Raw genomic sequence first — 26,275 nt, 5'->3', positions numbered from 1 at the left:
ACCCGACGCTGGAACACGGAACCGACGCTGGATTAGCACAGCGGGACCAGGTAAGTGGGGATTTTAGTGTAGGCGAAAAAATACGGGGTTAACCAAAAAAGCAAAAATATTTAGTGCGAGAAATTACGGGCTTAGCGGTTAGGGGGTTAATCTCTGCTTTATCTAAAAAATAAAAACCTTTTACAACTCTTCTGGGCAATTCATTGACTTCTGTGTAGCTCAGCAATATTTACTAATAGGAAACCTTTGAGATCCCTCATAATCCAATATGGATCTTTAACTGCATCATATATTTTGGTTTGAATTGGTGACAAAATTTAGTAACACTCTAGTAGATGGTGCTGTGTCCCAATATAAAGTATGTAACAGCCTCTTGCTGTTTGATATTACCATGAGGACATAACACCATCTACTGGTTGCCAAAAATGCGCAAAAGAGCAAGTAACCATCATAACCAACCAACCTGAAAATGATAGACTGGCCTATGTTTTTTCCCTCTATTAAAAAAAAATAAATAAAAATGACACACTATTAATATATTCACATTCATTTTATAAAAATTTCTATTAATTACTGTTTTGATAGCTCACAAAGTGATTTTCTGTCCGCACCTGATTGCCATGAGAATTTGTTCTTGTTCCATTTTAGGCTTCGATGGGTTTTAAAAGTTTGAGCTTTGTAAATTGGCCAACAAATAAATCTTTGTTTTACTGCAATTAACTCCTGCTTAACAACCAAGATTGTAGCCACAGTGGGAATGCATTAAAATGAGAAGCACTAAGCACAGACATTGCTTTTAAAACTATACAGTTTATCCTCCAAGAACAAGTTGTGTGATTTATCTAAATACTAAAGTATTTTTTTAATACTGCTGGTTAGTTTAAATGTCCCACGAGACCAGTCAGCAGGTCCCACTAAGACTTTCATATGTTTTTAAACACAAGTAAATCTCAACAGGTAAACAAATTCTAGGAAAAGTGTTTATTAGAAATCCCCTTTGTACTCATCAGATGTAGGTGGAATATTACCTGTGGCTTGTACCCGCCTGTTGTACGTTTTGTTCTAAAGAGCACAAATTATGTAAATCTTATTCCATTGTGTTCTTTATAATGGGCAGGCGATAAATGTGATAAATCTATGAGCAGGTTCCCTGTTTTTGTTGCTCCCTTGTGTTTGGAAAGGTGCAGGCTTCTGATGTGTCAACCTTAGCCTGTGCTCATTAATTAGTGAGTGATTTGCTTGTAACAAGTATGCCTTTTGTGACTTCTGATGGGGTTTTTTTGTGCTTTAAGGAACAATTTAGCAGTACCAGCTTCCACATATTTGCCCTCATAAGTCCACCTTGAAATAAATTCCTATAGAAAAAGTATATAATATATATAATAGTGTTTGACAGAGTAGTTCCTTAATATCGGTACCTGGCCCTGAAGTCTACTCTGTAGTATCTGGTTCATTATTATTATTATTATTATTATTATTATTATTATTATTATTATTATTATTAAACAGGATTTATATAGCGCCAACATATTAGGCAGCGCTGTACATTAAATACGGATTGCAAATGACCGACTAATACAGACAGTGATACAGGAGGAGAGGACCCTGCCCCGAAGAGCTTACAATCTAGTAGATTCATAAATGCTTTCCTCCTTTGTTACAGAGTAATTACCAGTGAGGCCAGTCCTTTGATGAGGCTGTGCATGTTTCGTTAGGAGAATAGGGTGGATGCTTAGTATTGCTGCTGATGGCCGTCCATTTGCTGTAGTGCTTTTACCACATACTCTCTTATCCCAGATTAGAGACTTGTTAAAATGTTTTCCCTGAGCTGCTGTGGAGGATTTGATTTAAACTGTCAGCCTTTTAGATTCTTTTCCCGTGGGAGAAAGCTAAATCATGTGATCCACTTTAATGGCATATACTGCAATCCCAGTTTCAAGCATTGAAAAAAGGATGAGGAGAGATGTGGTAACACTAAATATCCAAATTTCCATTTTTAACTCATTTTTAAATATACATTTTATAGCATTTTTTCAGTTTAAATACTGCAAAAATTTGTCATCAGTTTCATTTTCCCCAGCTCTGTGTACTGTAAAACCTTTCCCATGTTGATGGAAAAACACTTCCTGTATTAGTGCAACACGGCTGCATCATAAGTTACTTAGCCTGGGAAAGTGTGTGTTAATGGCAGGATCACCAGGTAAAAATAAGGAAGAAAACTAGAATCGTATGAAAAAATTAAGGACTAAGGACTGAAAAGCTTAATATATTACATTTTTTGGGACATTAGCAAAATGTTTTGTCTCTGATGTATGTTACAATATTAAACTGTATTTATACAGAGTTAACATAATATGTTATGCTGAACAATAGAGGTTGCAAGTGACGGTTACAAAAAAGTGAAAAGGGGGGTAGGACCCTGCCCAAAAAAACTTTATATCTAGTAGGTATGTGGTACTGAGGTTAAATTAAGTTATTAGGAGTTTTATGTAAGGATATGCAGCTTAGCTTTTTGCCAGATATCTGGAGTGGTTAGGCAGGTAGGAGGTATTACAGAAGAGACATCACCTGGAATGATTCTTAAAAGTGGAACTTTAGTTATAAATAGAGATATATATGTTGTTGTTTTGTGTTCTAAAAGAATTAGTGTGTTCTTGGCCCTGTGCAAATTTTTATTTCATGTCGCCTTTACCCAAGCTTACCCCATCCCCCCCACCCCACTGGAATCCTGATTTGTTTGCCATCTGTAATTGTGGTTCAAAATGAGGTCAGATTTTTGTCATTTGTAACGCACTGTGTTCAGTAAAGGGTTGTTACAGTAATTCCTTCACGTTAATCCCTTCTTCTGATGAATCATAATGTATTAATGCAAAGAAAGATTATTAAAATCACAATGGATAAATAGCACTGAATACACTGCAAATGCTTAAGTGAGAATGTAGAAGTGTGGAATCCGGGTCTTTGTGATCCCGATCAGCGCTATGGCGTCTTCCTGAGTTTGATCAGAGTATTCATTTTAGGTCACTTTTTAAAGTGAATTTCAACTTTTTTTTTTTCTTTTTTTTTTTTTTGACAGTGGCATGTCATGTTGAGCTGTCAATACATGCATTTTGCAAGTTATATACTTGGCTAAAAAAAAAAAAAAATAGCTCATCTGTGTCCTAAGACTTTGTAAAATAAGATATACCCTTTTTAAATGCCTGTCTAGGAACTTTAACAGTGATGCTTCTGGGTGTGGGAGACTTTTAGTTCTGATCTGCTGTCTCTCATGGTCCCTTTTCACTGACACCATTGCTCCTGCATCCCTTTTCTCTTTTAAAAGACATTTTCGCTACACTTCTAGTAGGAAGTGTCTACTTCACACAGTCAGAAACCCAAATATCTGAAGAAGCAGCCCACTGAAAGTAAATAGAGCAGAGAAGTCTCTGTTGAAGTTTCACATGGTTTATGCTTTAGGTGAATAAATAGGGTAAAGGGTTAGGTTTTAATGCAATCAGAAGCTTATCAGCAGAGTAATAGGAAAGTGGAAATTAAAATCTTTGCGCTGTTCCTCCCTCCTTACTTTCTACAAAACCGAAAAGCTGCAAAGTTTCTTGCCTGGTGATCCTTTAGGAAACAGTACTTCCTGTTGCAGACTGACAGTTCTAAGCGACCGCCTCTCAGTTCGAAGCATTGCCAGTTGTATGAGCTCCTTTTAGTTGCATGTTGTACTTTGTTAGAATATGCACTGAACTCCAAAAGTACACACCCTAATGAAATGTCCTTTTTGGCATGTATGTTACATTTAAAGGTTTTAATAATAGCTATTGGCGACCTAGTTCCTGCATACTATTCCATACCTCTGCTCATCTTGAACACTATTTCACTTTAAGCTAACAGAAGAACTGTAGGCCAACCAGCCTTAGAAAACTAAAGCCTGAGATATTTTCATAAAATATAAACATTGTACTTTTTCTATTCCAGTGTAAACAGCTCAAGGTGCTTTCCACTTATGCCATAAACAACATAATGTCATAGGTTAACTTTAGTTTATAAAACTGGAATGTGCATTGCTTAAAGCTGAACTCTGGTCCATACTCAATACCCTTTGCACCCCTTATTCCCAAAAAAGAAAGCTTAGTTTTAAAATCCTTCATTTAGATTGTATCTGCGCTGCAAAGGAGAAGGGCACTTTTTTGCAAGGACTGTACAAATAGGTGTCAGGGCTACTCTGTTGATTGCTAATCTGTGCATTCCTTTTACAGTAAGCCTATGGTTGAGCAAGACAAATGTGCAGACTTGTGGACAGTTGTTACACTTCTTCTTGGCTGTCCAGCAATATGGTACTTTTAGGTTCCTAAAGCCTACTTCAGAATGGTTTCAACCTGCATAAAAACTGGTTGGCACTAAAATTTCTAAGATTAGAAAGTGCTAAGATACGAAGCAGAAAATGTAATCGGTGACCCCAAATTATTTTCCCCTTATACAGTGACAAGAGTTTTGCATATGTAGTAAGTTTTTCCAAACCAAACATCAGTAGAGACTTCCAAACACTGTATACCAAGCTGGAGATTTTGGGTTTCCAACCCTGTTTTAATTTCACAGTAATGTTCAATATGTCTTTACTAGCACCCCATAAATCCCATGCTTCATTTCTTACCTGAAGTTTTATGTTTTTGTAATGGCCTGGTTACTTATTTACATAACTTACTATAAAATGTGCTTCATATGACCACGAGCTGGTACTATTGCTTTGTGAGCTCTCTGTAGAAGTCTGCACAGGGTAGAGGTCATTGAGGCTCTGCCATTTCCTCTTATTTTGAAAAGAGAGTAACTGCAGGTGGTCAATGAATTTACAGAGATGCCATAGGATAGTTTGTGATAAAAGGGTCACCGATGTTTGAAAAGAGTAAAATACTATTGTGGAATCTGGCATCAAAAATGCCCATGTATGTTGGATTGCATTTTTTTCTAACTACCAGTCACCTATGCGGTTCCTAAAGTATAGTGATTACAAAGTCTATCATACTACCTTACTGAAATTTGTATCCATCGGTCTCTTATGAGGCTATGTTTTTGTTTTACTTTACAAAGCTCATAGTTTCTCTTTAGTCTCACACTTATGAGCTTGTTGCCTGAACCAGAAACCTGTTAGTGGAAATTGCTGCTTTGCTTATTCCTAGTTTTCCTCAGCATATGCCAATTCAGGAGGTGTCTGGGCATGCTCTGAGTTTGTACTGCCTGAATGTGTTTATGCCCATGCAGGAAAAACATATACCATATGTTTGTCTCTTTTTGCAGAATTAAAAAAAAATAAATAAATAAATAAAAATCCTTTGAGCCTTCAGGTTCAATCTGCGTTTTTCAGTTTGCAGCCAGTTTTAAACTGCTGCGTTGATGTCAGTTGTTGCATTTAATTAAAATAACCGTGGTCAGTCAGCTATCTTTGGAAAAGGAACTTGTTTTGGACTTTAGGGAACCAGTCCAGTTCAGTCTTGTTCTAAACTGGCTAGAAATAATGACTACAGTAATTACCTTGTTGTTGTATTCAGCGAGTCTGCCCACTTTCCCTTTATTCTTCCAGCACTGAGGCCCAGGGCATGCGGACCAGCAGAGGGTAGGATTAAAGCAGTTACTTATTAGGATAGATGGAATGTTATTACTGGTCATGCTTTTGTCAACTAGGACTCCATGTTTTTACTCACATGCTCACACACCATTTGCCTGCTGGGAGACTGAATATTAGTGTCAATGTCACCATTCTGTCCCCAATATGAACTTGGGAGTGTTATAAGAGCAGTATAGGTTGTCCTTTAAAAAAAAAAAAAAAAAAAGCAAATTGCCAGCAATAAATTCCAGTGTAAATTGAAGTTTTAAGTTTTTTTTTCCCCTTAACTACCTAACATTCAGCATTTCCTGAATGCATTAGTGATTGTTGTACATGAATAGCAAACGGTACAGACCAGCTCTTTAATACTTGATTTACGGCATCTTGAGTGTTGTTCATAAAGTTTTAATCATTGTGATTTTCTACATAATGACTTTTTTTTATTATTTGGTCATATCATGCTCTTGTGTTCTGATCTTCAAATATATTACAATAGTCAGTGATGATGGATTTGATAACACCAAACACGGCCTGGCTTTTTCTTGTAGGATTAAACCAAAGATCTGATTGGGTAACTTTTTACACAGAAAGGTTCTCACAAGTGTGCCAAATTTTAATTCTATGACAGTCTTATCACCACCCGACAGGGACTTTAATACCAGATGGATTCTCTAGTCAGGGTCCTAGAATCATTTTTACCAGACTGCCCTCAGGAACCTGCCTGCTCTCAGTGTGGGGTTGTTACATCAGTAATTGCCTCATTAGGTGTGGTGAGTTCAGTCAGATCTTCAGTCAGTCAAGGTCCTGCAGACAAATGTGTTCCTCCTACAGTGTTCCCCCCACAAATTTTGTTAAGCTGGGTAGGAAGAAGCTATAGTTGGTTGGTTCAATATTCTTTTTTCAGTAGGGAAATGTGAAATCTCAAAACTTAAAACAGGAGATGCTTTCTTGCTTTACTGCATACATTAAACTTCTTGATTTTAGTTGGGTATACAATCTTGGCTTTGAAGCATTTGTAGAATTTTAACTCTGGTCCTAATTAGTACAGTATTCTCCCCCAGCCCCTTTTAGCTGGGCACACCACTCAGCACTTTTTAATAAGCACCTGGCTGTTTTTGGGTGGTTACTGAAAAGTTGGGTCACAATGCAGTGACCACCACCTGCCTACAGCTTTTTTCCGCCCAGCTTAAAAAAAACTGTTAGAATAGTATAGTATGTATGTTAGAATAATCTGCACATGTGGTCTTGGTTATCAGATTTTTGTCACTATCGTGTATTGTACAGTAAAGCATATTCAACTTTTCTTACAATTAGCTGATATTTTATTTCTGAGACACAGAAAATATCCATCTTTTTGACCTTGTCCCCTTTACCTTACTACAATATGGAAATGCACAATGTGTGTATAAAATATTTTTTTTAAATCAGTGTGTATAGTTTGGTTGATTCTAGATAGTGTAGTCTAGAGGTTGAGACTAGGGAAGGCTCTGTTTTTAATGAGGATTGTAATTTCACCTAAGAATTGGAGGGTTTGGTCTAAACGAGGCTGTGCACATAGTGGGTGGGAGCAGAGTGAAAGTTACCTGTTCTCACTTTCTCACTGACCTCTGGATACAGCAAACACTCCTCTCTCTCGGCTTCCTGATTTAACACATCAGTAATGATGTCCATCTGTTTTTCCGACTGCTCATTTTTGTCTGGCATTCAGTGACATAGTAAAATTTTCCTTTTCTGGACCTTGGCTTCTCTTTTCAATGGATTATATGTGGAAGGAGTTTTGTCCCGTCATCCTTATAGTAAATTCTCACTGCTGCTGCTGTTCTCGGGACTGCCCAGGCGGTCAGGTGGGTCAATGGTTCTCAGCTGAGGTTTTAAACTTTACTTTGTCGTGCATATCTAGCCTGAATATTCATTTTGTGTTTACCTTCTAATTTTAATCCACATTTAGTAGGTAAAATTCCTCTGGACCTTGATATCTTCTAGGGTGACCGGAAACAGACTAAGATTATTTATTATTATTTATTATTTTTCACAGATTCAAGAATTCTTTGCATTGTTTAGCAAATCATATTTTTTTTGTCCATTTTTCTTGATATCTAACTAATGAAGTTGGTTTTTCATGTATTTAAAATTATTAGCAGCTACTGAAAAGTTTTCAAAAAGGCTATGTACACACATTTAATTGTCGATGGAAAGAATCTTTAATGATCCTTTCCAACGACGGAGCAGAATGGCGCACGCAGTATGTTCAGCGCTCGTTCAGTCTTTTATTGAGAGAGGAGAAGGACAGAGCTGCACCTGCCTGCATTCTCTCTCCTTCACTTGTATTACAATCGTTCATCATTCTGCCAGGACATATCCATGAACGACGTCGGACAGCACTGTACACATGCCAGAATCTCGTCCGATACTAGCCTGAGGCGATTATCGGACTAGAATCATCTAACCTGTGAACGTAGCCTTACTGTGGGTATCTGTATTACATATGTAACACACTTTGATTTATAGATGAATACCATCCAGTCAGCATTTTAGTGTTGTGAATGTACACTTTATTGTATCTTCATACCATTAGGAAACGTCTTTAATGTTGTAATAATCGTCAGTTAAGTGGTTGCACCTTTTTTTAATGTAATGCCACAAATCTCCCTGACTCTCCACTTTACTTTAAACTTAAGGATCTTTATCTAGTTTAATACCAAGGTCCTTGAAGTATATGAAATTCTCACTGTCTTTATAAAAAGGAAGACAAACAGACTCACCTTTGGACATTCTGACAATTAACTAATCTACTTTGGTTTATCACCATTTGACGCTACTGAGAAGTTTTTTTTTTTTTTTTTTTTTTTTTTGCCCACCATATATCACATACTAGCAAGAGTGTTCGCTTGGTTTGTTAAATTATTACTGGAATCCATTAAAAAGGTCTAGTACATTATAAAAACAGTCTCCTTCACAATATAGGTCAGACATTTATCCAAAATGACCCACAGACCAGTGTTCCTACTAAACCCAAGTTTAAAGGGTTTATATAATTATTTATTTTTTACCTAAGTGCTCTGGGGGTTGTATGCCTGTTCTCGGTTGTTAAGTTTGTGGTCTTTACTCTGCACTTCCTTACATGCATGTTAAATTAATAAATTACAGCATGCAGGTTCCCCTGTCCAGGGAACTTTGCTGGAGTGCTTTAGTCCCAGAGAGTAGTGATGTATTGGTATAAAATAAATAAAAAAAAAAAAAAAAAATATATATATATATATATAACACGTGACCACTTTGTAGCAGAGTACCCATTGCTTGATGTCTGCCAAGATTTCAGATTCACTACATGACCAAAGGTTGGTGGCCATCTGGCCATCACACCTATTGCATGGCCTGGAGTATGTTGACAGGTGACCAAATATTGTAAATGCTACACACTTGTGGGTGGCTGTAGTCATTTGATCAACTTATACTTTTTTCCATGGGTATTATAAAGGTTAGTTTACTATGGACATTGCAGACAAAATAGGACATGTATATACTTTGCATTTCTTTGAGTGGATTTCCAACCTTTCTGTCTGTACACACCTGTGCTGATTACCTTATGACTCTTCTGCCATAAACAAGTTTAATTATTGTTAACTGCTGAAAATAAATTACAAGCGCTATAGCTATACTGGCAAGGTACTTGCAAATAAAATGATGTCCTTTTTCCTCTGAATCATGTGTTTTTGTCATCCTTTTTATAGGGTGTGAAGCCAGCCAGCTTTGATAAGGTTGCAATTCCAGAAGTGAAAGAAATCATCGAGGGATGCATTCGTCAGAATAAAGACGAAAGGTCTGCTACAATGCCCTAGGATTATAATATGCAACTTCATATTCTTTTTCTGGAGTGTATGGCCAATGTTCTTTTTATATTTAACCTATAGTTCCAAAGATTTACAGGGTGCATACCACATAGTTTATCCCAATTCCCTGTTGTATCTCCTATGTTCGGTCTCCTCCTCGTCCTGATTGTACAGAATTGTTTGCTCAGTTTTGTCTACCTCTTGTTTTCTGGCCTGTTCCTCTAAAACATTCTTTGTAAACAGGCATTACAAAATATTTGCCCCAGGTTGTTTTTCGTTTTAAAAAATCTTTGTTTATCTCCTAATTGGCACGATTAGATTTTCAGTCCACTTTTCAACATTTTCATACATCATCCTCACTTTAAAAGCCAAAGATGGGATTTTGCATCTTTTTTTTTTTCCCTCAATTTTTTGTAAGTCAATTTTTTTTTTTCCTGTGTTGGTCATACAATAATAACTTTTAACTCATTCTTTCCTCGACTGATAGCTTTTTGTGATGGGACTACAAACATTCATTGTATTATTTATTTGGTCAATAACTGATCTGATTTTAATATCAACTTTACCACCCAATATGACCATTGATTGTAACATAGAGAATGGTTTTGATTTTTTTACTATTGTTAACAAAAAATCCAACCTTGCCTGATAAATTTGCAATTGTTTACTCTTTACCCCTTTCTGGCCTGGAGATTTCCTTCAAAAGTCCTGATTCTCAAAAAATACTATTTGTTCCTTTAGAAATTTATTAGTTGTTTGACATCATTTCCATCAATCCCTGTATGTGCCAAAACTCTGGTTAGGCATTTTTCTAGTTTTGCAGATTTCTATTCTGATTTTAGATGTGCCTCCAAAACTACTCTGTCCTTATAATTTTAAACTCACATATAGTAAACCAGATTTGTGTGAAATAAAAAAAAAAAAATTAGGATAGAGATTCAAGATATATTCCTTCTTCCTATAGGACTGTTAAAACTTTTTACTGGGTAAACCAGGCCCAGGTCTCCTCCATGTTAAAAAGGTTGTCACATTTGAGGTTCCAGTGTATGGTTTGGTTATGTTTGCACTTTCTGAACTTGTTGCTTTGTTTTGGTTAGGTATGCCATTAAAGATTTGCTGAACCACGCCTTCTTTCAAGAAGAGACAGGAGTACGAGTTGAACTGGCAGAGGAGGATGATGGAGAGAAGATAGCTATTAAGCTTTGGCTGCGCATTGAAGATATTAAGAAATTGAAGGGCAAATACAAGGATAATGAAGCCATAGAGTTTTCTTTTGACTTGGACAGAGATGTCCCTGATGATGTAGCTCAGGAAATGGTGAGCTTTCCTCAATGTTTGTCCTATAGAAGTTGTCATCTGAAAAACTTTGTGATCATGTGAAACGCCCACATTTTATTGTATTAGAATTTCCTGTTCAAATCAAAGCAATTTATTTTTCGTTTAGGATTTGAGGTTGGGCAGATAGTATATGCCTCCTTGGGGAGATTTCCTTTCACCTTCACCTAAATGCAAAAATGATCAATGAGGTTAACAAAGGGTTAATAAGCAGTTAAATAGGATGCCATTTCATTGGAAAACAAAATAGTGTAAGTGTCCTTTAATGTAAAAATCAAATGTCACACCTTTTGATTTACATATGTATGAATATAATAAGTGTTGTGTTTAGCCATTGACACTGGTGCACTATCTGCAGCTATCATTGATTTTCTGAGCCCATGCTCCGGTTAACCAAATAGTGCTGGAGCGGTTCCCCTTAGGAGTGCTTGAGGTCTTGTGCACTGTACCCACAGAAAGCTGTAATATTCTATATTAGAGTCTCATGAACTTTTGTCTGTAAAGAACAGATTTCATTTAGGTAGTTCTAATAATGGTAAATTGTTTTTAGCTTGACATACAGAGCTGGAAAAACCTTTTGTTTGTCAACCCTTTTATACAGGTTGAATCTGGCTATGTCTGTGAAGGTGATCACAAAACCATGGCCAAGGCAATCAAAGACAGAGTATCGCTAATTAAACGCAAAAGAGAGCAGCGCCAACAGGTGCGGGAGGAGCAGGAAAAAAAAAAACAAGAGGACATCAGCCAGCAGACGTCTGAATCGCAACATATGAGCCCACCTCAAGGCACAGGAATACCTGCACAACCCAGTTCTGGTCCAGCCCCTGCTCCTACCAATGTTCCAAATGCCTCGGTCTCCCAGGTGGAGCCTGAGGAACCTGAAGCTGATCAGCACCTGCAGTACCAGCAGCCCAACATATCTGTGACATGTGAGTAGTACTGGTACTCAACTGCATATTTTCAGCTAGATTGATGCAAGGCAGTAAGTGAATAGTTTAGTGTGTATTCATATACTTGAATAAATCCTTGTACAGGAATAAATCCTATTTTGTGTGCTTGTCTAATTTTTTCTTTATCAAGACAGTTTCCTACCATAAGCCCTGCAAACTGCAATAGCCTGTCCAATAAGTGTGCTGTTTTTGGCCCGTGTGGCACTCCTTTAGGTCGGCAATATCAGTATACAGGTGTGAAAGACCTGTCTTATAAAGTCATAGCAGGCAGCTTGTGTTCTTAAGCAGGGTATTCCAATGTTGGTCTGAAAAGTTCACTATAAAACCTGAAAAGCTATGACTTTATAAGCTGAACTCAAGGCAGATACTATAGAACCCCAATGAACTCAGAATGAGAGGACAACCGGATCAGAACAAAGGGGCCAGGGCACTACTTAGGAGCCAAAGTAGTGTGATCCATGTTCATTTGCTGACAGCAGAGAGATATTAGTCTTTTGCTGATCCATCACTGTCCAGTCATAGGCAGGGAAGGGAAGATAGCCAAGTTATATTCCATCTCCAACATATGTCAGGACACCATGCTGGCTGTACTGTCCTGCATGGCATTGTACATTTCCAGACTGCAGAGAGCAATACAAATATTTTGACAGGTAAGGAGCTTCTGTATATGTACTTAACCTATATGGTTTTCTAGACTTTACCTTTAAGTGGTTTGTGAAAGTCTGAATGTGTTAGGTAGTACTATTTGAATCAATTTCTTTCTCTTTTTAATGGACAACAGTGAGAAAATGTAACTAACTAAGGTAGTTTTGTTTTTTGTTTTTTAGGTTATTCTAGTTTCTTTCTAGGGTATTTTCAACACAATCTGAAAAAAATATTTGTACCTATTTAGTTTATTAAAATTTTGTGCCAGCTCACTCATGCCTTTGTTCTCTTCTATTCCACTCTTACAGCGGATGGAACCATAGACAGCGGGCAGGGCTCCTCTGTGTACTTAGACTCTCGAGTTGGCAGTCAGCAAGCTGTTTCCTATGGCTCCCAACAGGATCCCATCCAGCCTTCTGGCACCATGTCTGGATATAGCACTCCAGCTATGCCAGGAGTTGGGGTAAGTAAACAAACTGTTTTTGTATTCTTATATACGTTTTTATGTTGATACAACTCTTTGGCAGCTTAGACACTACATCATCCTGCTAGCTGTAGTAAAAATTTCTCTTGAAGTCCAAAAATTTGTTGTCGTAAAACAGAACTCACAAATGCACAATTGCATCCTGCATATCTGAACATTACTGTTTTTTCCTCCTAATGTTTTGTAAAGTTACCAAAGTGTACTCAATCACTCTCTAACCACAGTTTTAAAGTAACATTTTGGTTACCATTTTCACTTGTTGACTCCTAAAAGTGTATAGAAAACATTGACTGATTTAGGTTATAGCAGGTTTCCATTTGTGGAGACCAACTGTTGGTGTATGTCTGTGCCAACATATGTACATCTCAGCAATACATGCACTCCTCTCATATATTGTTTGTTTAAAAATGTGCAAGTACAGAGATACTCAGTTGATCCTGCAAAAGTGTGAAGTTCTGTAATCAAGCAGTGGAGAACTTTGAAGATATGACAATACTGTGTGATTTCAGTGCAGCAGAGAAAGTTTTGTCGCCTCACTATATTAAGTTAGGAGCTTGCTGGATTTTTTGCTTTTAATAGGGTTTTTTTCTGTACTTCATCATTTTGAAGGTGACAAGATGGAGAGGCGTGCATATTATTTCTTTATACACACACTTTAAATGCTGAGCAGTTTTAAATAATTTCCAGAGTAGATAAATTACAAAACATTTTATGTATGATGTATGTGAATTTTGATGCTGTAGGCATATGCGCTTTTGGATCAGCTTTTTATACAAAATAATGCATGATTTTAAATGCATTTTACACCCTTCCTTGCATCAAATTACCATCCTGATTGAACGTTTCTCCTTAGCTGTTGGGTTCCTCCAATGCTGTATATGCATGTAACCTATTCCTTATCTTATGATGTTTTGTTCGGCTTGAATTTGATTTTTACAAACATATAATACATTCCTGTCACTGGTCAAGAACACAACTATTTAACTTCTTTCCTCAGGTTTGTTTTCTAACAAACTGATCTAAATAAACCTAACTGCCTAACCAAAACAAACCAAATTTTTTTTTATTTTATTTATGATGATGCTTGCCTGTAAGCCACAATGATTTCTTATGGCCTCATCACCTGTGGTTATATGGAATATTAGCCTCAGTGTTTGTAAGGGTTCCGATGGACCTTGTATAACATAACCAAACATTTGGTTGACATTGTTTTCATAGACAAAATCTTGCAAGCTTTTGATGTACCCCAAATCACACTAATGTTTTTATTGTACTCAGACTGTGGAATAAAAATTGGTGTATGTTTAGCCACAATTTAAGGGACATAAGAAACTTGTCATCTGAACAAGGAGTGAACATAAATCTATCTTTGGGGATACCTGTCCTATTATTCTGAACCAGTTTTGTGGTCCTTAAAAAGCTTTGACTAAAAATACACTTTAAGTTCTGATATTTTATTTTCATTGTCAAAATTATTTTGTTTTTTTTACCCCTAATGTGGATCTCAACTTGAAACCTACTAAGTTTTTTTTTTTTTTTTGATACAAGACACCTGGTGGCTTTTTGTTTCAGCTCTACATTGCAAGGTGTAGTGTGGAGCTTGCCTCTGTATGCCACGGTGTCATATAGAACAGCAGCTGGGGACAATGTAACTCCTATGCAGTGGCCAAAGAGGATTGCTCTGCTTTCAGAAGTCTGCCATAAGGTTGGCGGCAAAGGTAGCTGCTTTTGATTATGGCAGAAGCTCACCAGCCCCCAACGAGTTCATTTCTGTTTTAAAATATACTTGGAAATGGTTTCTGGTAACAGTGTCTCTGGTGATCCCTCTAAAAAAAACAAAAAACAAATGTTAAAATTTGAGATTGGTTGTCCAGTTTGCCTACTTCAATTTAGGCCTAAAAGGCTGTATTAATGTGAATAAAGGTTGAAATTGATTATACCACTGCTGCCTTTGTAGGAGTAAAATGCCTTATAATCTAGTGTAAGAGCAAGCCCAAGCAGACCAATTACAATGTATAACTGTATGGTGAAACTGACACTGCAAAATACCACCATAAATGACGACCCCCCCCATCTCCGTTTTCACTGGATGGTATATAGTAAAAAATGTTGTGTTTTTTTTCTTTTTTTTTCTACCACTCTATATTAACCATTTTTTCTGTTTAAGTTTTGTCCAAAAATAAATCTTTAACTGTCATTTTATAATAAATCTAACACATGGTCTTATTTACTATAAACTAATGTGACTCTTCAACCATCTTTTATTAACTGTAACCAAATCTTTAAGGCATAGACTCTGCTTCCTTATTCTACAACCTTATGATTCTAAGCCTTATCACAATACATCATTACATTCTCATTCACAGTTGTTGACATTTATTTCCTGTGTTGTGTTTATTTTTTTTATTTTTATTTTTTATTACCATCTTTATTGTTTTGTTCTTTCCCATAGCCCCGCCGAGGTCGTAGCATGTCAGTCTGTGTTCCTATTCTTTCCTCTTCTACCCTTCTCCCACCTGCATTTCTTCCCAGTGCTCCCTGCACCCCTCCTCCTATTCCATCTGCCCCTGCCTCTCCACTGAGGACATCCCCCGAGGAATCCTTTGCTGAAACTCTTTCCAAGGCTCTTGAGAGCGTCCTGCCTATGCATTCCCCGAGCCCTCGCAAGCATCAGCGCCGCTGCAGCCTGCCTACCCTCTATTCCAGCCCTGTATGTGGTCTTGTGTACTCTGGCATGGCAGATAAGTCAACATTAAATACATGTGGCTGGGTGTGACTTTCATATTGGAATTTAGGAGCAGGATTGGTGTCTTGGTGGTATGGTTCATCTTGCACGGAACTTCTAAATTATTTCCGTGTCAATATACCTTCCATTATAGGTGTTAATTGTTGTCCTTTAGACTTTTTACAGAGTTGCTTTATGGTAACATTATTACAATATCCTATATTAACTCCTCTTTAAGATTATTTGTTTATACAAGCTGTTCTACAACCAGTAACTAACTTAACTGAGCATAAGTTGGGTAATTCATATTTTTTGTCCCACATTCCATCATTTGACATTTATAAGTACTACAAAAAGCACAGAGAAGCTGCTTTTTTTAATTATTGGTACGGTCATTGCACAACCCATAGGCCTTGAACTGACTAAGTACATCACCTACCAAAAATGATAGGCAGGGGCACAGTTTTGACCGGTTGGGCTATACACTGGTTTACTGCAAGAGCATAAATGTAGTTGGGCCTTCTAAATATTTACTGGTATTTATGCACCTGCTTACCTCTAATGGCAGCTCTGCAGTGTTTTTCTATAAATCAAGTTTATAATAAATCTTAATCTTCAAAATGTAAAAGGGGGGATTTTACTAGAACTGGGGAAAAGAAAGAGTGTATATTGACTGAAGACTCAAACACCACAAAACACCAGTCCTCTTTTATTGTTTTCCAACTAGAGAACATTAGTTTTCACCAAAAGAAAAAAAAAAAGGCTGCTATTTTGCCGTTGCTTTTTAAATCCGTTACTGCATTACAATTTTATATTTACTGCAAATGTAGTTTGCCTAAATGTTTAAAGTAAAAAGATTAGTAGGTTTAATTTTTCTGGTTTTGCCCATATATTTAAGTATCTGTGAAGAATCAAACTTCATTGTTTAATGTGTATTTTTACAAATTAGAAAGCAACAATACAGGCAAAGCATGTCAAAATTAACACTATGCCACCCAAGCATGTATTTAATGACAATTAGTTGTCATTTCTTCCCTGTTAGTGTCTGTTAAAGAAATTGTGCTTATTTGTTTACCTGTTTAAATGTGTCACTTATCTCGTCCATGTTAATGCAGCCTCAGTCCATGGTGCATCCAAATTTTCCCGAGGCGCCGCACTTTTTCACGACCATTCATGAACGTCCCATGTCTTTTTCTCCACCTCCCACCTTCTCATCTCCCAAACTGCCCAGCACACAGAGAAGAAAGAGCACCTCCTTCTTGGAGTCACAGGCTCGTCATGGTTCACCTCACACGCGGTCCTTTGGACCAAGTCCACTCTTGTCCTCCACAGACAGTGTAAACTGGAGGTCAGATGGGGTGACTCTTCAAGGAAAGTCTCCCCTCAGGTCTTCCACAGATACCAACCAGAGACAGCACAACTTTGACCGACAACTGTTCATTGAAGGAAGGCCTGGAACATCTAATGATAGCCAGATGATGCCTGTGGAGGCTGTGTACTTGGCTAGTGTGCCATACAGTGCACAAACGGAAGCTTTTGTTGCAGTTGATGGACCCAGTCACATGAAAGATCCAGTGTTAACCCAACATGGTTCAGTATATGATTACCAGACTGGCCAAACTTATATAGCCCGCCCAGCCCAAAGTCTGAGGCTTGAGACTGCAGCAAACCAACCCTCACTGCAGGGCAGTGTATCGGCACCAGTTACAGCAGAGCCTCATATAGTGTACCATAAAGTGTTTGTTCCTCAGTCTGCTCCTCCAGTTCTCTCCCAGGGCAGTGAAGGGCATCAAGGTTGTGTGTTTGAATTTCATATGCACTCTTCAGGACCGGAGGGGGCCGTGTATTTGCCACACCGTGTCTACCGAACACGACGTGGATCTTTTGAACTGGAGGAGGTCACACATAGCTCTTTACTGCAAAGCCGACTTCAGACTGTTGCTGAGGAACAGTGCAACAACCTTGTCCCAGATTCCATGTTTCCTCTCTCTGGGGCATATAGACCAGATGGCAGCTCAGAGTACTCCAGTGACTCATCACAGCAAAATTCCTCAGACCCTGGGGATTACTTTTCACCACCTGCAGTTGGAGTTACTTCAGATACCTCTGTGACCTACGCTCAGAAGATATTTCCGGAGTCTCATGTTGTCTTCTGCTTTCCACAACCTGGAGCTGCAGCCTTCCCCATGCAATCTGCTGTTTATAATCAAAAGGTTACTAAGATCATGACTTCATGGATTTTAATTTCCTGTGATTACAGCTTGCTTGCTGGTTGGCATTAGGTTTTTGGGTGAACAGATTAACATATCTTTCATTTCCTCCTTGTAAAATGAGGCATGAATGCAGACTTTATTTATTTTTATTTTTTTTTTAACAATAAACCCCTAAATATTAAATTTTTTCTTTTTTTTCTGTAAGTCTTTCTTAACTGTGTAACTGTGCTAGTCCAGTCCCAGAGTCTTCACTAATATTTAAGTTGCATTCATCATGTCACTTTCTTTTGTTACCCTGTTTTTTTTTGCTGTCAATATTTCACAATGTCTTTATTCATGCATAAATTGGGTAGGTGGACTTTTAAAGACCTTACAACAGAGAATAACCTTACTTGGTCGTTTCAAAACATTTTCTAGGTAACTTTTTTTATTTTTCCTCAAAGCCAGCTGCCCAAAACTCATGCAAAAGCCTACAGCAGTGGGTACAGGAGATTTTATTTTAGTTCCACAACTTTGGTTAAGTGATAGCTCATAAGTGACAAATGCTCAGGTTCCTTGGCTATAGATAACAAGTTAAGCACATTCTGTGTATACAGTATTAGGTAATACTTAAAGGTTTCTCAATGAATAACAAGTTTGTATACAAACTACGTTCAGGGTGTATCTACCAAAGCTGTACATTTGAGGGTCAAACTGTTTTTTTTTGTTTTTTTTTTTTTGTATGTTAATACATTTGATTTCATCTCAGCAGGCACAGTTACCAGGACAGGGCATTGCTCCGTCCGTGGGAATCAGCACCCAGCCTGCTGTTCATACACAGGTGAGTACACACCTACCTGATTAAGGTGTAATTCTAACGGCAATTGTGTGTGTATTGTTTAGAAGAATTGGATTCTGTGTGTGGTTTTTTTTTTTTTTTTTTTCTTTCCCAGTGCAGTTTGTGTTTCCATAGTCCTTGTATTCACGTCCAGTATCCCTAGTGGATTTTCTTTTTACTCTGGCAAGGGCTATCTGTAGTGTAGAATTTCTATAAAGGTTTCCTTGGATGAATAAATAAAGTCTCTCTAATGGGTTACAGAATGGTAATAAAAACCTTGCAGAGGTTGTAAATCTTATTTATTGTAATGCCAACAAAAAAAATTGTTAGCAAGGAACGTGTGGTCTCTTTTTTTTTTTTTTTTTTTTTTTTTTTTTCCATTTGATCTTTTGGACCTTTTTTTTTTGTTTGTTTAACAATCGTACTTAATTCAAACGCCTAATAAATTTAATATACCTGACAATATTTCTTGCAGTTTCACCTAATTTGTTCATTTTTAGGTTCATGTGGTTTCTGAAGTTATGTATGTCGATATTAGCAGTTCAAAAGGTCATATGAAACCTGAATCCTTCACTACCATGTGATGGAAAATTACCCAAAGCAAAAGGAAAGGATTGCATCATATGTTAATTTACATACAAATGAGCCGGTTTAAAGATTACAGTTTTTGCTGAACTGAATGTCTAGTCTTTTTGGGGTCATCCACCACAACTTGTGTGTGTTTAGGATTTAGGTCCCTATATATGCATATGCTTAATCACTGAGTTGTCACTCTAAAGTGATAACTTAAGAAAGGCTTAAAAAAACTTCCCATTTTTATCCGTAATGAAAACTCTTTCCACTAATTTTTCAAGAAATGATTCAATGATGCCAGTTCTTGTAGTGGGGAATATTGTGATAAAACTTATGTGTTCTTTTCTCTTTCAGGGTGTTCTTCATCAGCCATCTCCAATTCATCAGGCAGCACAGTACCCGGTTCCAACAGCTGTGTCCAGTCTGCCTGCCCCAACTCAAACTGTCATGACTCAAACCCAAGCCACTGCTTCTGCCTCCCAGGTCAGTGTGCATTGTGTGGTTGTATGCATACAAGAATATACATGCTAAATATATCATACAAATGGCAATTTAAATGGTGTTTAAACTATTTCTGGAACCTTGGCAATGGGTTAGGTCCATTCAGGTTTTGAAGAATATTTAGTGGGAGAGACCATATTTTCTGTTCTCAAGCAACTGTTAACATTGGACTGAGGCAAACCCTTTGTTCCTCTGTTTCTAGGCTGTAGTGAATGAGACCCCACCCTGGCCTTGCAAAATTGTTTTATTGATTACCTAAACCTTATTATGCATAAGTTGAGTGTGTCTTATTTATTTACACTTATACACATTCTTTTGTTGCATTTATGATGTATTTTTTACTTTTCACCTTTGCATTTATTTGCAACTGCACTTTATGAGCACTGCACAAAACATGCAAAACTTTTATTGTCCTTCACTAAACCACATATGTTGTAAATGCAGCCCTAGTAGACCACCATCCTAAATATTGCATCAAAGCCAGCAACTTTGTAAGTAAAATGTACGCAACTTCATCATTATCGGGTTTTTAACAACCTTAAAATTAGCTTTTATCACAATAGTAAAGAAAGCGTTCCGCTTAGCTGCTGTAAAGCCACTTGCATGACAATTTTTTTTCTGCTGACATTTTCAGAAGTTTTAAGCTGATTTAAAGATTGTGGGTAGACATAATTCTGTCTTCAACACAGAGATTAATGCATGGATGTTGAAAAATTGAGGTCCCATTGTTTGTTTATAAGGAAGTTTTATAACAAAATACTGAAATTAAATAAAAATCAATAAATTAAAAGCCCTATATTTCTCCTTTTAAGAATAAACATTTTATTGAGGCTTATCTGCACTTAAACCTTCTTGGACGTCTTCCCAGGTTGTCATCTTTGCTTAGTTGTTGGAGCACAAATGGTTACACAGCTCTTGAAACTGCAATTGCAGAGAACAACAAACTGCACAAGACTGGCGCTATATGAATGTTCAGTGTTGTCTGAAATTCTTTAATGTGATTTTCTCATAATGGACATGCAGGCTGCCACTGTAGACTTGTTTGAGCTGTTAGTTTCATGATTTTCATAGCATCACAAAATAATTGCTCACCCATATGTATTTAATTTGTTTCTTTGGCTTCAGTGGCAACTTCATGTTTCTGTTGTGACTTGTCCACTTTATGATAAAAAGATAACTAAATATTTGTGTACTTGAGTCAAGTAGGTAAGGTCTTGGCTTTCTGTTAAAAGCCATTTTCTTAGAAAAACTGTGCATGTAATTCTGTATGTGCACTCTGAGGAGCTACCATTATACTCAACAAGGCCTTTCCCCATTTTTGTCTGCAACAGACCCAATCATATTAGCCTGGGGTAGATCATCTACAAACTGCCACTACCACTTCTCCCACCCCCTCTCACAATCCTTTAATTTGGCATGCAAACCCACGTTTCTTCCTATCCATTGCATGATTACCTTTTGTCTCTGCTTTTTCCTTCATGAATGGTATGGACTTATTATCTGGTTATCACATCTGCAATTAAGACAATGGTATTTGTATCACTTTAGTAATATGCACTCCACAATACAGATCCTGGATTGCATCTTCCAGGATACTTCACATTTTTCTTGTTCAGGGGAAAGGAATGAAAAATTTGGTTGCTATGTCATGCATGCATTTTTAAACAAAGAACCTGTGTGGTTTATTAGGAGTAATTAGGGATAATACTGTTTTAGCATGGATTCTAGCAGTGTTCATATCCGTTGTAATCTATGGAAAAAATCGTAAGAGTTTAATATTTTGTTAACAATAGTAATATCTGTTACCCTGTCATTCTAGCCGGTATAAATGACAAATGATCAAAAATGTATTTTCAGTTGCTCCCAACTATGTTTGTATAAATCAATGAACAAAAAATGCAGCCTATCAATTTACTAGGGAATGATTCATCACTAGGAACTTTAGCTTATATGTGAACTAGAGATCAATGACAACACTGCAAATGCCTTATCCTACATCCTGTTCACTGAAAATGTAACCGATTATTTTATTTGACATCACCGAGACTGGTGCCTATCCTTTCACTAGAGACCTTTGACCGCACTGTAAAAACTTTCAGCTTGTAATATTTCAGCTTGTTTTTATTTGATTTAATCCTTCTAGCAATAAGATTGATTTCACTTAAAGGCTGCCTTATTTTAATCCTTAATCTGAAGGGAGTTTAATTACATAGGTTTGTTTGCATTATTAAATCGGAACTCCAAGAACATAGATAAAAACAATTAAACAAATAAATTGCAGTTTACATTTTTTTTTTTTTTTTTTATATTTAGGCTAAGCTATGTGCATTTCCATTTTCTTGGAGTTCTTTAGTCCAGCTTGAGCTTGGCCCATTAGCATTTCATGACCCCCTTCCTGTTCATCCATTCATAGACTCATGGGCTGGTTTCTGTTCTGCTATTTGACTGCATGCCTTTATGAAACTTTCCTTTTTTGTTTTATTATGTTTAATATTTTTGTTTTTAATATATTTACAAGCCCTGCTTTTGAACCCTGCTTGCTAAAAAAATCATCTTTACTTTTCTTTTACTCATTCTTAATTCCCAGCTGCCAGTTTCTCTGCCTTTACAAGTTGTCCAAGGAGAGCCTGTGGTTCCTGCTCCAACAGTTTCCACCCCACAACCCCATGTTGTACCGAATGTGGCTGCCCCCATGCCACCCCGGTACTTACCCTTAAATCAGCCTTTAGTGGCTGTCCCTCTGATTCCTAAGTTCACTGCTCCCCAGTTGCCAATGACTGTGCCCCCTGCCCTTGTTCATACAGGCTTTCCGTCCCTGCCTGTGCCCATGTCTCCAGGGTTTGGCCAGGCAGTGCCAGGATTGCCTCCCTCTTCCTTAGGAACACCAGTGCTTCCTCCTGGACAGGCGGGTATTGTTCCAAGCCACATACCTGCTGTTGCTTTCCAGTCCTTAACACAGGTCCCACCTCTACCTGTGCATCCTGTGCCTCCTGTTGGAATTCCATCTGCCTTGGGACAAGTTGTTGAACCTCTTCTTTCTTCTGGAGATGCTGCATACCAGGTACTGCCCCCTGTGGGCTGGGCTGGAAACTGAGGGTATCAAATTGGCTTGACAAATACCCTAGTGTAGTGGATAGATTATTAGTTCTAGATACCCACGTGTTTTGTATAGGGGGTTATAGAAAGCTTGTGTTTTTTGTTGTGAATGATTCTTTGTATGTCTTAAATAAGATTTTATGAGAGTATAAATAATGTCACTTATTTGATGTTTCATTCTTACCCAGGCCTTTCAGCCTTCTGTTCCCTCTCAGATGCCTGTAGAGACAGGCCTGCCTTCAACTGTCCACCCTTCATCGTTAATATCACCTACCAACCGTGCAGACTGCCTGCCTCAACCTGGGTACAGCACTGGGTTAACGCAACCTTATCTTGAAGGTAGCGGAGTACCTCAACAGGGTGTCCCAGTTCAACAACCCTCAGCACCTTTTCCTGGGAGTCAAGCACAGCCTGTTACAGAGGTATGGTGTCCCAGTAAATCCCACCGTTTACAGCTATAAGGCTCTGTAAATTGCTTAAAGCTGGATCTCACCCATGGGTACCATCACATATGGGCGGGTCATCCTACAGATTTAGTATCTTTACTAATCTTTACCAGCCGGGCTTTAATAACTCTTGCTTATGTACATAGAAGTTTATTCATTTACGCACCAAGCTGTGCTAATCTAACCTAAACTTTGTGCATCGTAAATAAGAATGCTAATTTTTGGGTGGTGAATCCAGAAATGACCCCAGTTTTCACGATTCAGGGTACCCTCCATTTTTGTCAAAAAACATACAACTTTTACATATAATGAAATAACTTGAATGTACAGTTTACATTTCTTTTGTTCATACATAGGATTTATTGTTACTCTGACTCTTTTTTTTACAGTAAAACATTTAAAAATCGGGTAAGCGGTTAAGGTAAAAATGTTATGCTTATAGCTTTTCCTGGAGTGTTCAGTGTAAGGACAATCCCGCTGGATGCTCCAACAGTAGTCAGCCATCATATGTACATCCCATCTACCCTGATAACCATCCTTCCATGACCTTCAAATCTTTGTGGAATCGTTCACCTTACTCATCACTGACTGCACCAAGGTTTTCCTGGAAGTTAGAAAGATTGCTATGCAGAAAATGCACCTTGATGCTCATTGTGCAACCAAGCATTTTGTAGCTCTCCCAAGAGTTTTTAAACAATTTCTGTGTAATTATTTGCGCGTGTGTTTCCAAGAAAGTCCTTGACAATGGCTTTGAATGATAAACCAAGCATTCTTTTCGACTTCTGACATTGTCCTTATGAAATGTTCATCTTTGATGAGCTGCCAAGTCTGTGGACCATCAAACACACCGGCCTTTATTTTTTCAAATGACAGGCTAGGAAATGCCAAAATGAGGAACTCCTTCAGTTTGCAAAGCTTTACCGAACTGCTTCATCAGAGGCAGAGGCGGAAATAAAATATTCTTTCTATCAACAAGTGGCTCATGTAGAATGTTTGGATCACCTGGTTTTAGGGCATATACTGGGGGCCAATTCCTTTCCATCCAATGCCTCTCACAAGCTCTGCTGTCCCACATGCACAGATAACAGGGATACTTGGTGTATCCGTGTTGCTGACCCAGAAGGAAGCATACCATTTTAAGGTCACACAAATGACCCAGTTGTGTTGGTGATATTACAACAACTCAATGACTCTTTATGTCTGCATATTCTTCACAAAGAGAAACTGAATAGCCAATTGGGACTGACCCAAATATATTTCCATTGTGAACTTTTAAGCTCTGCTTTGAGCGATCGTTGAATAGTTGCCATTCAGTTGAGTTATAAATTATGTTTGGTATGTTTGTGTATGTTATGGCAATACACAAGGCCAATGACAGTTCTAAAGTTCTGCAGAAATGCAATTTCTTTGGTTCGTAAGTACGATACCTTCGTTCCTTTTTCAAGAAAGTTTTTCTAACTTATTCTTGATGCTAGGAGTTCTGTAGCCTTCTTCGATAGTGCCAAATCACTCAACTCGTGCTGATCAAATCCCTTATGAATAGAGTCCTCTTCAATTTCAAACTCTTCATCATTGTTGTCACCTAGTTCATCACCATAATCATGTCCTTCAAGAAAGGTCATGTCATCTAAATGAGCCACTGGGCGTATAGCCGATGGTAGACTAGGATACTCTGTTACAATTATTTTTCTTGTTATATCCTGAAGTTTTCACCATACAAAAGTAACAGCCACTGAAATGATGGCCGGTGTAATTGAATAGCCCATACAAATCCATGCTACAGTAATCGCATTAATATAAGCGGTAGAGAAAAAAACCTGAGGTGATAGAAGTAAACTAACTGCACTTTCAGAATCCACATACCTATTCTAGTGTAAATAAGCTTAAAAATTGAAGTGAACAAAAAATTTGTTCATAATTGTTCCCCGGTGTTAATTCAAGCAGTTTGTCCAAGGTAAAAAAGGGTAATTACTTTAAAGGTCAACCAGAACAAACTCTATTTTATTAAAAATCCCTACTCCTTCTGAAAGCACTAATGGCCCAATGGCTTCTGCCTCTGCAGCACTGGGTCCTAGGTTCAAATCCCTGGCCATGGCAATATCTTTAGGAATTTTGCATGTTCTCCCTGTGAATGTGGGTTTCTTCCAGGCTTGCCCCTACACCTCCAAAAACTGGTTTATTTTTTTGGCTTCCCCAGAAATTGTCATTAGTACATGTGGAAAATCAGCAGCCAAAATCAGTGTGGCACTGGCTCCTGGGCACCAACTGGTTGCTTGGTAATAAAAAAAAATAAAAAATGTATTATCCTTAGAAATGACTGCTGTTGGTGGTGGCTTTTCTGCACAGTTTTTCCAGATTTTAGCCTTAAAACAAAACTATACTCAAAGTTTACTTTGCATTCTTGTAAAGTAAGCATATGATTTCCAGTGAATTTGTTTATCCTTTATATGAATATGAATGATATCCTCATGCTCAGTGTCAAACTGATTTTTTTTTTCTTCTTTTTCTAAAGATTGTGTACAGACTTTTCTAGTTCTTATGTAGTCCTGTAGTCCTTTTGCTATGAGGCTAAGCCAATTTTCCTTCAGCTTAGGTAGCAAGACAAGTTCAGAATTTTAGTTTTTACCTGTGGCTTTGAAAACTAGTACAAGCACCTCCTACCCCCCATAGCATGAAAAAACTGAGCTATTGATTTCGTACTTACAAAGATGTGGAGGGTCATGAAGCAGACATTGGCTTTACAGCTTTTAAATCTGCAGCCAAGGTAAGGGATATCACACTGTTCTCCTGCAAAAGTGGTTCAGCTGTATCCCTAAGTCCCATGGTAGTGAAGTAGTCATTTAGCTGGATTTTAAGGGAAATATAGCCTGCTACAGGATTGTTGGTTAGATTGGTTACCCCTGCTTTGCATACACTGTTGATGAAAACCATTTATAGAAACCTCACGAGTTTTGGTTTTGGTTGTGGTTGTGGTTGTGCATGAATAAAAAGCAGAGCTCTCGGTCTCGTTGTGGTCAGTCATTCCTCCCAGTAGGGTCAGTAAAATGGAGCAGAGGAACTTTAAATCTTGCAA

At 37.7% G+C, this 26,275-nt stretch overlaps 1 protein-coding gene across 10 annotated transcripts in view; it reads left to right on the top strand.

Annotated features, from left to right (window-relative positions):
* The window catches only part of WNK1 (WNK lysine deficient protein kinase 1), a 93,536-nt gene that overhangs the window by 46,742 nt on the left and 20,519 nt on the right, over positions 1-26,275 (top strand). For 6 of the 10 annotated variants that reach the window (XM_072400069.1, XM_072400070.1, XM_072400072.1 and 3 more), the window contains exons 5-12: positions 9,319-9,407; positions 10,515-10,734; positions 11,354-11,681; positions 12,656-12,810; positions 18,518-18,589; positions 19,514-19,642; positions 22,248-22,721; positions 22,945-23,178. In XM_072400069.1, coding sequence (XP_072256170.1) covers positions 9,319-9,407; positions 10,515-10,734; positions 11,354-11,681; positions 12,656-12,810; positions 18,518-18,589; positions 19,514-19,642; positions 22,248-22,721; positions 22,945-23,178 — 1,701 coding nt within the window. Of the gene's footprint in view, positions 1-9,318; positions 9,408-10,514; positions 10,735-11,353; positions 11,682-12,655; positions 12,811-15,283; positions 15,542-16,671; positions 17,770-18,517; positions 18,590-19,513; positions 19,643-22,247; positions 22,722-22,944; positions 23,179-26,275 lie in introns of all 10 variants that reach the window. The other 4 variants (XM_072400075.1, XM_072400066.1, XM_072400073.1 and 1 more) reach the window with 4 other exon arrangements.

This window comes from Pyxicephalus adspersus, chromosome 2, assembly GCF_032062135.1.
Source record: "Pyxicephalus adspersus chromosome 2, UCB_Pads_2.0, whole genome shotgun sequence".
Lineage (NCBI taxonomy): Eukaryota > Metazoa > Chordata > Amphibia > Anura > Pyxicephalidae > Pyxicephalus > Pyxicephalus adspersus.
Note: the sequence above shows the minus strand (reverse complement) of the source record. Positions and strands in the feature narration are given on the sequence as shown.